Genomic DNA, 12238 nt, shown 5'->3' with positions numbered 1-12238 from the left:
TGATCACTTTAAGGTTGACATTCCTTTCCCCCTTTAGTTCTGTTTCTACCATTTCAGTTATCACAGCTACAAAAGTACAGTGGGTCTGATAATGAAAACTGCCACATATAATTTTGCTAACTTGATTATCAGCAGTGATGGGATTATGGGCTAATAAATAAGTAGAATTCTTCTAACAGCCCATGATTTTTTTTAAAAAAAGTTGAAACAACGACAGAAAAACCTGTTAAAATATAGTTGAGTGTGTTATTGCATTAGTAGCTTATCTACTAATACCATGTTATTTAGGAAAACAATTTCCAGCATTTTCTTTCATTAAGTGTGATGCAGAGTGGACTTTTAAAGTGTTAAGGAACCAGCTGCAGCTAAAAATCATTCAGCAGGAATATTTGTGAACAGGATAAAGGAAAAGAGCGATACATAGTGTTTGACTATCACTGGCTGCTTTTAAGACCAGTAGTCAGTGTATCATAATTATAATGTGACAACAGTAGTACTTTTCCTGAATTAACTATAGATTTTTAGTGGAACTATTACAGTGTTTATTTAGGTTGAGCTTCTACTTATTTCTGCAGAGTGACCTTTGTATTTCGTTAAACTGAAACAAAAACTTTGCTAAACTTCCAAATGTACTAGTTAGATTTATTTTTAATTAAATGATTAGTGTGGAAGAGCTCGTTTGAATTCTACAAGTTGGATTTACTTTTCAAGATGAACTTTACTTAGTAAAATAGTAAAGACGCAGAATATTTCTCCCCCGAAAAAAGAATCTATGGAGCTATGAAACATACTCTTGAAAAACTGTTAAAACTTTACTACATACATGGGTATGGATGTGGCACCTGTCTCAACCCTTCCTGCTGACTGATTTACTTCTTGTCTTGAAAAAGATAATGTGTTACACTCTGTTTTGTTTCGCATTCCTTTAAGAATTTTTTTTTTCTTTCTTGTGCTCCTTCTTGTTCATAGCAGTCTATTCTCATTCTTTCTCTGTTGCTTTTCAGATTTTAATGTAGACAGAATTCCTTTGCTGGTCTTATGACATGGCTAGAGTATATTACTACCATAGTCTGCCAGTTCAGCTATTCTGTTATTTATCAATGAAGGAGCAAATTGTCATAAAATAACCTTCAAGGTTTCTCTGTGAGCTTTGTGTCTTTGTTTAACAATGCTTCCTCCTTCTTCCTTAATGCTTATTTTACTTGACATTGGATTTTTTTTTGGGGGGGTACTAGCCACATAACTTATGCTTTGCTTCACTTCCAGATCCATTTGTAGGGTTTCTTTCCTTTAACATAAGCTTACCTTTTCCACTTAATGTAGTAGTTCATTACATTAAAATAGCTGTAATGATCCATGGATATTTTTGAGTACCTACTTAACAAGTAATTGATGTTTTTTGGGCAATAACTTGTTAGACTTTAAAAATTTTGATACTGTTGTCATTTGGAAGAAATTAATCTTAAGTTCTGCAGGATGGTAAAATATGTTGAGTCTCCTCCTTGGAGGAAAGAGACATTATTCAGAATGTCAGATTGTGACCCACAAAGTTAAGAGAACTTTGTTTTATTGCATTGTTAATTTTCCAAATTAGTTGGCAATACCCTGCTGTTGAAAGTTGCCATGATACTAACTCATTGTTGGTTCATTCTCCCTTAAACTTTTTTAAAACTGGAGGAATTCTGTTAGGATTCCTTAATGATGAAGTAACTCTAATGATAACCCTTTAAAAAAAACAATTAGAAATGTGACATTAGGAACAAGAGAGACTATCACTTAAACATGAAATTGAAAGATGTATGAAATAATTAGCTCATGGGTCTCTCTACTTTTTGTTCCCATTATAGATGCATCAGCAAGGAATATTGAAGACCGATGACCTCATAACACGGTTCTTTCGTCTGTGCACTGAAATGTGTGTTGAAATTAGTTACCGCGCTCAGGCCGAGCAGCAGCACAATCCTGCTGCTAACCCCACAATGATCCGAGCCAAGTGCTATCACAACCTGGATGCCTTTGTCCGACTCATTGCACTGCTAGTGAAGCACTCAGGGGAGGCCACCAACACTGTCACCAAAATTAATTTGCTGAACAAGGTCTGAAATCCTTTCTCATTTTGGTAGTTCCCCACTGTCTTGTGTCCAGGCTTTCCCCAAAGACATTTTGCAATATCTGTGTTCTGTCCCCAAATGAAATTCTTACACAGTACATAAACATAACCACCAAAGTTAGACAAAGGTTATTATAGTGCTGTGTCTCGAACTTTAAAAAAAATTTCTAACATTTCAGAATGTTAATACTTGATAAGGCCTATTATAGAAGATAATTTAGGTGGTATGAGATTTGTTCCTGTATGTAGAATCATTGTAAATGGGTGGCTTGAAACGTCCTCTAGATTGGGAAGTCGATTATCGTGAATGACTTGTCATTGCCTTGCTCAATGCTGAGGGAGTCTTGGAAATTTATTAAAACAGTGCAAAAAATAGGTTTTAAAAATGGACTTAGATTTTGGTCTTGGGAAATTAGAAAGGAGTACGTCATATTCCTCAGTGTTCAGGGGCAAATAAAGTAGACTGAAGGACAAGTTTTTTAACGAGGCATCTCTTAAGACTAACAGCTCTCCTGGTCCCTAACTACTCAACTAAATGCCAAGAGAAGAGTCAACTGTTTGTCACTTGTCAACTTCATGTAAGACCAGAAGAATTAGATTTTTGGATTGTGTTAACGTGGTAATATATAAGGTGCCATTCTAATTTCTAGAACTTTTAAAAAACCATTGGGCTTTAGTGGAAGATACACCACTCTAGTCCGCAGATATTTAAACTGATTGATTCAGACAAATGTATGGCCTGTTTAGATGCTGGCATATGATTTTGTCTTCTGGTGTTATATATCCTTTCCTTTCCTGTGGTACTTAAAAGTGGCATGTGAATTATCCATGAGTGTATAAGGTCCCATCTGTGTGTTCTGTATAGGTCCTTGGTATAGTAGTGGGAGTTCTCTTACAAGATCATGATGTTCGGCAAAGTGAGTTTCAGCAGCTTCCCTATCATCGAATTTTTATCATGTTACTCTTGGAACTCAATGCACCTGAGCACGTGTTGGAAACCATTAATTTCCAGACACTTACAGCTTTCTGGTGAGTATTGTTTGGTTTCAGTTGAAGGTAATAAATTTAGGAGTAGAACTCTTGGGGACTGAGGCTTTTTTTTTTTTTTTTAAGAGGGGGTTTTGTTTTGTTAATATGCAAGACAACTTGTACATTGCCTACATTTACATGCTATTCACTATCTGAGTTGGACTGTGCTTCTCATCAAAGTTTTTCTTCTTTTAGCAATACATTCCATATCTTGAGGCCTACCAAAGCTCCTGGCTTTGTATATGCCTGGCTTGAACTGATCTCCCATCGGATATTTATTGCAAGAATGCTGGCACATACGCCACAGCAGAAGGTGTGGCTGCAATTTATCTCCTGCAGATAAGACTGTAACTACTTGGGGCTTATGATCAATGCCTATACACTTCTATTAGTCATTTAGTAGTAATTGTATTTCTTCAGCTTGGTTGGGAATGATTTTGCTCAGGTCCTAGAGGGGGGTTTAATAATTACTTAACAGCCTTTGCCTGAAAACTACTCTCAGTGATTAGGGTTGTTGCCTTTCCAGTGCTGTGTGTCAGCCCTCTGTGTCAGTCGGTCGGTCTATGTATGCAGAGCATGGGAGGAGGGGGACAGAGAGGAATCTCATGTGGGGTCTCCCACATGTGTGGTAGGGGCCCAAGCCATCATTCGTCATTTGCCGCCTTTCTAGGCACATTAGCAGGAAGCTAGATCAGAAGTGGAACAGCCAAGGCTCTAAGCAGCACTTCAGTGTGGTATGTCATTGCAAGTGGCTGCTTGACCTGCTGTGCCAAAACACTGGCCCCAAGTTAAGGGTCCCCCCCCCCCCCCCCTTTTTTTAAGTTGAAATCTTTTTGCATGTCCTTAGCGGTATGACTAAATCCCTGGGTGATGGGTCTCTGGAGCTTGCTGGTTTTCAGGTTCTCACTGTAAATGCTAAAGTTTATCACACAGGTTGAATATCACTGGGTTACTTTATTTGAAGGATTATGATCAATTTTTTTTAAGAGTTTTTAGTCTAATTGGGAAGATAACACAGTCATTGTAGGAGGCTTCTCTTCGATTTTTCAGTTAAATGCCAAGTGAGTAATATAGAAAGTGCTCTTATCCAGCCCATTAGATAAAAAGAAAATATGACTACTAAGTGTTTGGGATTGGATTGGGGCAGAAAGTGTGAAATAACCCTTGAATGAAGCTTCATTTGGAGAATGGAATTCTAGGGGAAGGGAACACAGCGTAATGAATAAAATTATCCATGACTGAACATAATTGGTATATATTGCTGAAAATATAATGGTATTAATTCAGTGAGGTTATTTACCAGGAGTTGAGGAGTCCAGAGGAGGAAAACATACAGTTGAAACTCAGGAGAACAGCTTATCTGTTGGAGAAGTGTTTTCTGGTATATGTGAACACAAGGTTTCTCAATTTGCCTTTTTTTTTTTTTTTAAGGTTTATTTATTTGAAAGAGTTGAGAGAGAGACATCTTTTTTTTTTTTTTTTTAACTTTAAAAAAAATTTTTTTTTTATTTGACAGAGTTAAGACAGAGAGACAGAGAGAAAGGTCTTCCTTCTGTTGGTTCACCCCCCCCCAAATGGCCGCTATGGCTGGAGCTACGATGATCCGAACCCAGGAGCAAGGTGCTTCTCCTGGTTTCCCATGAGGGTGCAGGGCCCAAGCACTTGGGCCATCCTCCACTGCCCTCTGGGCCACAGCAGAGAGCTGGACTGGAAGAGGCGCAACTGGGACTAGAACCCGGCACCCATATGGGATGCCAGCACTGCAGGTGGAGGATTAACCAAGTGAGCCACAGCTCTGGCCCCTTAAAACTTTTTTTTTTTTTTTTTTTGAGACACACATCTTAGACCAGCTGGTTCACTCCCCAGATGGTTGCAATAGGCAGAAGCCAGGATCTTTGTGTTTTGTTGTTGTTGTTAAGATTTATTTTAATTACTTGAAATTTCGAGGTAAAGCCAGGGAGAGAGAGAGAGGGAGAGAGGGAGGTCTTCTATCTGATGGTTCACTCTCCAAATGACCGCAATGGCCAGAGCTGAGCTGATCTGAAGCCAGGAATCAGGAGCTTTTTCTGGGCCTCCCACATGGGTGCAGGGTCCCAAGGAGTTGGGCCATTTTCCACTGCTTTCCAGGCCATAGCAGAGAGCTGGATTGGAAGTGGAGCAGCTGGGACTCAAACTGGCACCCATATGGGATGCTGGCGCTGCAGGCTAGGGCTTTAACCCCACAGCGCTGGCCCCAGAAGCCAGAATCTTCATCCAGGTCTCCCATCTGGGTGGTAGAGGTCCAAGCACCTTGGGTTATTTTCTGCTGCCTTCTCAGGCATGTTAGCAGGGGTCTGGATCATAAGTGGAGCGGCTAGGACTTGAACTAGTACCCATAGAGGATGCTGGCGCTACTCTGCAACACAGTGGTCGCCCCTTTGTTTTAATTTTGCTAAAGGCACAAGAGGAACAGTAGTTTTTGAAGTTTGCTGGAGGTAGTTTGTTTGAGATAGCATCTTCCATTTTCTCCATAATTATTTAGTCCTTTCTAAAGGCAGTTTTTTAGGAGAGAAACTGTGTTAATAAAGTAATTATATTTGTGTGAAGATGATTAATGGTCAAGTCATAGGGCAGTTGGCTTGGACAAGTTGTTAAGGTGAAGTTGTGACTCATGTATATTTCTTTGTTTTAGGGGTGGCCTATGTATGCACAGCTACTGATTGATTTATTCAAATATTTAGCGCCTTTCCTTAGAAATGTGGAACTCACCAAACCTATGCAAATCCTCTATAAGGTAACTGATTTGATCTATACATTAAAATGACTTTAGAACTTTGAAAGAGAAACTTTTAGCTGAGGATAAATGGCCTTATTTTGTCTATTTTTTGTTGTTTTAAATATTTTTATTTATTTGAGAGGTAGTGTTATGGGGAGAAAGAGGGAGAGAGAGAGGGGTATTCCATCTGCTGGTTTGCTCCCCAAATGGTTGCAATGGTCAGAGCTCAGCCAGTCTGAAGCCAAGTGCCAAGAGCCACCTTCTGGTCTCCCACATGGGTGTGGGGGGCACAAGTACTTGGGCCATCTTCCGTTAGTTTCCCAGCACATAAGCAGGGAGCTGGATTGGAAGAGATACATTCGGGACATGAACTGACACTTCAGGCAGAGCTGGCCCCTTTGTTTTCAATACTATAGGGTATATTCAGAAAAGTGCAAAGATCAAACATGTATAGGGCCCAGAGCTTAGGGCATTCATATGTTCATCTTTGTTTTGCAAAATACCTGTACCAGTTTGTACTTCTCAGCAGCCTGTTAACTATTGTCTTTTCTTGCCATACTACTGGTATCATTTTATCCATTTTGGCAGTAATATGGTAGTATTTCATTGTGGATTCAATTTGCATTTTCTTCATTTCTTAGATTTTCATATTTAGATTGACCATCTGGATAGCCATTTTAGTGAGGCTCCCATTGCATTCTTTGCTTGTATTTTTATTGGATTGTTTGCATTTTCAAATGAGTCCATGGATACAAGCCCTTCATTCATGTGTCTCCACTGCTGAAAGTACCATAGTTTGTATTGTTATCTAGCAGCATGCCACCCCCACTCCCCTATTTCTTTCCCCCGAAGATTCATTTATTTGAAAGGCAGAGCAACAGAGGGAGAAATTTTCTACTCTCAGGCTCATTATAGCTGCAAAAGCCAGTGCTGGGCAAGACTGAAGCCAGGAGCCTCAACCAGGTCTCCATGTGGGTGTCAGGGGCCTAGGTACTCTGCACCATTCTTTGCTGCCTTCCCGGGCATGTTAGCAGGGAACTAAATTGGAAGTGGAACAGCTGGACTTGAAACAGTATTCCCAACATGGAATGCCAGCATTGCAGGCAGCACTGTGCCACAATGCTGGCTCATCTAGCCTCTTATAGCATATTCATTTAAGGTTCCAGACTCCTAATGCCTAGTTTTTCATGATTTCTAGATGTAAATATTTTGACCAACAACCTGTGATACTGTCATGTTGATAAAGATCTATAAACATATTTGTTATTAAAGTCTATTTTTTTGCTTTTTTTAAAAACTTCATAAAAGGAAAACTGTTAAATCCGTTTTCTTCAGTGTGGAAGTTTTTTTTTGTTTGTTTTTCTTAAAACAGGGTACTTTAAGAGTGCTGCTGGTTCTTTTGCATGACTTCCCAGAATTCCTTTGTGATTACCATTATGGGTTCTGTGATGTAATCCCACCCAATTGTATCCAGCTAAGAAATTTGATACTGAGTGCCTTCCCAAGAAACATGAGGCTCCCGGACCCATTCACTCCTAATCTGAAGGTAAAAAATTTGTATGCAGTTTTAAGAAAAATGACTTTTCTTGTCCGGTTGGGGATTCTCTTCCAAGACTAGGGCTTTAATGAGTGAGGGATGACATTCTATTCTTCTATTTTGAAATCTGGGTTAGGAAAAATTGGTTAGTGGTTCAGACTAGAAATCCCTACAAAAAGTACTCATCTTGCCTTAATATTGAAAGGAAATACTGAGAAATCCATATCATTTTTATAGAGATTATTATAAGATTGGTTGAACTAGTAAAATGTGGCAGATCTAATTTTCAACACACTTGTACTGTATGTGGACTCTAAATGATTGTGACTCTTGGTATTTGTGGCAGGTGGACATGTTGAGTGAAATTAACATTGCTCCCCGGATTCTCACCAATTTCACTGGAGTGATGCCACCTCAATTCAAAAAGGATTTGGATTCTTATCTTAAAACTCGATCACCAGTCACTTTTCTGTCTGATCTGCGCAGCAACCTACAGGTTAATTGCTTTGGCTTACAACTCTATCATGCCTTCCTGAAAAGAATTTTCTATGCATGATCCTATATGTGGCCCATTTGGGAGTTAGTATTTTCTTTTTCTTTCTTATTAAAGATTTATTTTATTTATTGGAAAGTCAGAGTTACACAGAGAGAGAGGCCTTCCATCCGCTGGTTTACTCCCCAGATGGCCGCAACGGCCAGAGCTGCTCCGATCCGAAGCAAGGAGCCAGGAGCCTCTTCCGGATCTCCCACGAGGGTTCAGGGGCCATCTTGTACTGCTTTCCCAGGCCATAGCAGAGATCTGGATCAGAAGAGGAGCAGCTGGGATTAGAACCGGCGCCCATGTGGGATGCTGGCACTCAGGCCAGGGCTTTAACCCTCTGCGCCACAGCACCTGCTCTGGGAGTTAGTATTTTCTTTCTTTCTTTTTCTTTTCTTTCTTTTTTTTTTTCAGGGCTAACTGCTTTAATTCTGTCTCACTCTTCTATGATTGATGTACTCTGAAAAGAGTGGTTATACATTGTGTTGAGATTTAACAGATGCTAAAAGGAACCCCTTCCAATGTGCATTTGTTAGGCAGCTGTGTTTTACACCAGGAGTGATTACAATGGGGAATCAATGTTTCCATGACAGTAACACCCACAGAATCTTGGTTTCCAGAGCTCCCCTTTCAGTGCTGGTGTGTGGATTCTGCAGCTGGGCTCCCGCGGCGGCTCGGCGGGGCTGGGCTTCCACGCGGTGGGCGACCTTGCTCTCCCCATAGGTCCTCCGTGTCCTAGTATTTTCAACCTGATTTAAGAACTGTCATTTCTATTATTGGGGTGAACTTTATACTGGATTATATATTTTACTGGGCCATTTCATCAGTAACACATTGCTGTAGTTTTCCATGAAACCACCGGGCAAGTGACTGAATTTCCCTAATAGAGCAGTGACAGTCATTCCCTGTTACACAAAAATTGATTGTTAACTCTGCAAAATGACTTGAGGTTGTATGGTCTTTCCGATCTTAACCATGTGACAATGCATATTTTGACGTGATTGAGTTGTATCACAAGTACAGTGATACTGTGTGGTAAACCTCTGACTTCTTGAGGAAATGTTTCTGTTATTGGTACAGCCACTCTTGGGGCAGTTGTGTATTTTTAAAAAATATTTATTTGAAAGGCAGAAAGAGAGAGAGGTCTTCCATTTGCCCATTCACTCCCTAGATGGCTGCAATGGCCGGAGCTGCACTGATCCGAGGCTAGGAGCCTGGAGCTGCTTCTGGGTATTCCACATGGGCTCAGGGACCCAAGGACTTGGGCCATTTTCCACTGCTTTCCCAGGCCATAGCAGAGAGCTGGATTGGAAGTGGAACAGCCTGGATTCAAAACCAGCATCCATATGGGATGCCAGCAGTGGCTTTACTTGCTACGCCACAGCGTCAGCCCCAGCAATTGTGTGTTAACATCAGCAACTCAAAGCATGTATCTGCCATTCAAATCACAAGGTTTAAGAAGTTTGAAAATACTGATGCAGTAATCGTTAGTGCTCTGCAGGAGTGAAGATTTCTGTTTTGCTCACTTAGGTGTCCAATGAGCCTGGCAATCGCTACAACCTTCAGCTCATCAATGCACTGGTGCTCTATGTAGGGACTCAGGCCATTGCGCACATTCACAACAAGGGCAGCACACCTTCAATGAGCACCATCACCCACTCGGCACACATGGACATCTTCCAGAACCTGGCTGTGGACTTGGATACTGAGGGTGAGTGAAGCCCATCAGTTCTTAGTAAAGTGTTATATGCTTTTCGTCACAGTATATTCACAAAAGCGTGTTTTAAGCCACAAAAGAGCATGTTCTGACAGCACATTTATAAGCCTGGCTGGTTATTTTATCCTTTTATTGGAAATTACCTTTTTGCTTAATGCAGAAAACAGAGCAAGGCACAAAGACAGGAATTATCCAGAATCCTGCTATTTTTCGGCCAAAGACTTCATATCTTGCAGAAAATTCACAGTATAACTCCAATTGCAGGCTGTATGTTTCCTAGTTGAGCTACATTTTTTCTGGTGCTCTGTATTTATTCAAGACTTTAGTTAACAGATTAGCTGTACAGCCCTGATCCTTTTAGCATAATACACTTCAGAACCACTCTTAATATTGCTGTTGCATCTAAAGAGGGTAATTTTGATTATATTTGCTGTTTACCAGTTTGTAGAAGTGATTTGAGACAGCTTCAAATAACAGAATCGAATACTAGTACATGTAAGAACTTAGCAGTAAGAGGACAGTCTATAGGAAAGTGTTAAGGGTCACTGGTATCTTTTACAAACATGAGCAGTATCGAGCAAACCCAGTTATTCCAGTATCATCTAGTGGTTATCAAAGCGTTTTCTGGGAACATTTGGTAGTATCCTTAATACCTTTTAAGGAGGGCTGTTAATAGTAAAATCGCATTTGCTATTTGCCCATTTGCCATGGTTTTCCAGTTTATGAAATGTAGCAGATTACATATAAAAGCAGAAGAGAATCCAGATGTCTTCTATTGAGAAAGACATTAAAAAGCTCTTCAAAAAGTAAAGCGGTAGCACTCAACACTGAATATCAGGGAAGACTTTTTATTAACGTGTTTTTATTGTATAGATCTTACTTACAAATTATGTTTTAAAATCTTGTAATGTGGGAAACACTGATAAAAACAGAAAAGATAGCTTTCTGGGATCCTGAGAACCACTGGTTTAACTACAAGTGTCTACAAGCAGCCTAAACTCCAGCCAGTTGGAAGTGTTTGTTATCCCATGCTAGCCTTTTAAAGCAAGGCCTAAGTTGAGTTTTTCTACTTCCTAGGTCGCTATCTCTTCTTGAACGCAATTGCAAATCAGCTGCGATACCCCAATAGCCACACTCATTACTTTAGCTGCACCATGCTGTACCTTTTTGCAGAGGCCAACACTGAAGCTATCCAGGAACAGATCACAAGGTGAGATTTTTCACATGCTTCAAAATGATGCCTGCCTGGACTTTGTGTCATCAGGCATCTTTTACATGTCTGGTAATATGTTAGATTTGAGATTGAGTTTTGAAGAATATGGAGATAGTCTGATGCATAAAACAAAAAATCCTAATTATTGGGAGGGCAGGAACTAAGTGGAGAATTAGACATCTTATTTTTGAGGTGGAAAGTAGTTCACAGTAAAAGGCATGTCATTTTGATTGAAAGTCAGGAATTTGAAGAGGTAAAAGGAACAGCAACATTTTTAACCAGAGCCCTGAATTACGCAAGGCCAATTAAAGTCTAATAGTAGTTAGGAATCTGTTGCAGACTGCTTGGACTTCAGCAGTAGAGACTGGGGAATAGTTAAGTCTCAACTGAGTAAGATGCATACAGGTTAACTGCCTACTAAAGCTAGGAACTTAAGTCCTTGCTACCCAGTGGGGAGACCCAGATTAACTGCTGTGCTTTCCTAGGTAGCTCTAATTAGAAGCAGAGCTGGGACCTGAACCCAGAGATTGCAGTGTGGGAGGCTGGTATCCTAAGTGGTATGAGTCAGATGCTGCAGCAGAAGTGCAGCTCCCTCCCCACACTACTTTAAACTTCGAAGGTCAGAAGTACACAAGAGTCTTTGATTCGCTGGGTCTCCCACATGGGTGGCAGGGGCCCAAATATTCAGGCTACCTGCTTTTCTAGGCCTAATGGCATTAGCAGGGAGCTGGATTGGAAGTGGAGCAGCCAGGGCCCAAACCAGTGCTCAGATGCGATGCCAGCGTCACAGGCAGCAACTTAACCTTCCTGCACCACAACACTGGCCCCTAAAAGCACATTTTAAATGTGCCGTTCTAGTACTTACAGTGTCAAGTGTGATAGTCTTCAGAATTTAAATGCCAAAAGTTACTGCTTATAGATGGTAATGTACAATTTGTGATTATCTCTTCCTTAGGGTAAATTTAGAAATAATCGGATGTGACTATTTAAGACAATATTGTTATATTCTATTGCTTGGCAAGAATCATGATTTAAACCCAGATATTCTAACTAGAATCCATCTGCATAACCACACTGTATTAAGATCAATTCAGCTGTCTTTTTTTCCTAACTCTAGTAAGCCTTTACAAAAAAATAATGGAATGGTTGTGAATTCCTCTGTAATGCTGACACTTACTTTTTTTCCCCAGGGTTCTTTTGGAACGGTTGATTGTAAATAGGCCACATCCTTGGGGTCTTCTTATTACCTTCATTGAGCTGATTAAAAATCCAGCATTTAAGTTCTGGAACCACGAGTTTGTACACTGTGCCCCAGAAATTGAGAAGTGAGTTTTTTTGT

At 40.3% G+C, this 12238-nt stretch overlaps 1 protein-coding gene across 7 annotated transcripts in view; it reads left to right on the top strand.

Annotated features, from left to right (window-relative positions):
* CNOT1 (CCR4-NOT transcription complex subunit 1) overlaps positions 1 to 12238 on the top strand; it is a 90465-nt gene that overhangs the window by 77237 nt on the left and 990 nt on the right. For all 7 annotated transcript variants that reach the window (XM_062175833.1, XM_062175831.1, XM_062175835.1 and 4 more), the window contains exons 40-48: positions 1848 to 2096; positions 2976 to 3139; positions 3335 to 3452; positions 5811 to 5912; positions 7267 to 7440; positions 7778 to 7927; positions 9500 to 9680; positions 10764 to 10896; positions 12090 to 12224. In XM_062175833.1, the coding sequence (XP_062031817.1) occupies positions 1848 to 2096; positions 2976 to 3139; positions 3335 to 3452; positions 5811 to 5912; positions 7267 to 7440; positions 7778 to 7927; positions 9500 to 9680; positions 10764 to 10896; positions 12090 to 12224 (1406 nt within the window). The remainder of the gene's footprint in view (positions 1 to 1847; positions 2097 to 2975; positions 3140 to 3334; positions 3453 to 5810; positions 5913 to 7266; positions 7441 to 7777; positions 7928 to 9499; positions 9681 to 10763; positions 10897 to 12089; positions 12225 to 12238) is intronic.

This window comes from Lepus europaeus, chromosome 19 (genome assembly GCF_033115175.1).
Source record: "Lepus europaeus isolate LE1 chromosome 19, mLepTim1.pri, whole genome shotgun sequence".
NCBI classification, from domain to species: Eukaryota; Metazoa; Chordata; class Mammalia; order Lagomorpha; family Leporidae; genus Lepus; species Lepus europaeus.
Note: the sequence above shows the minus strand (reverse complement) of the source record. Positions and strands in the feature narration are given on the sequence as shown.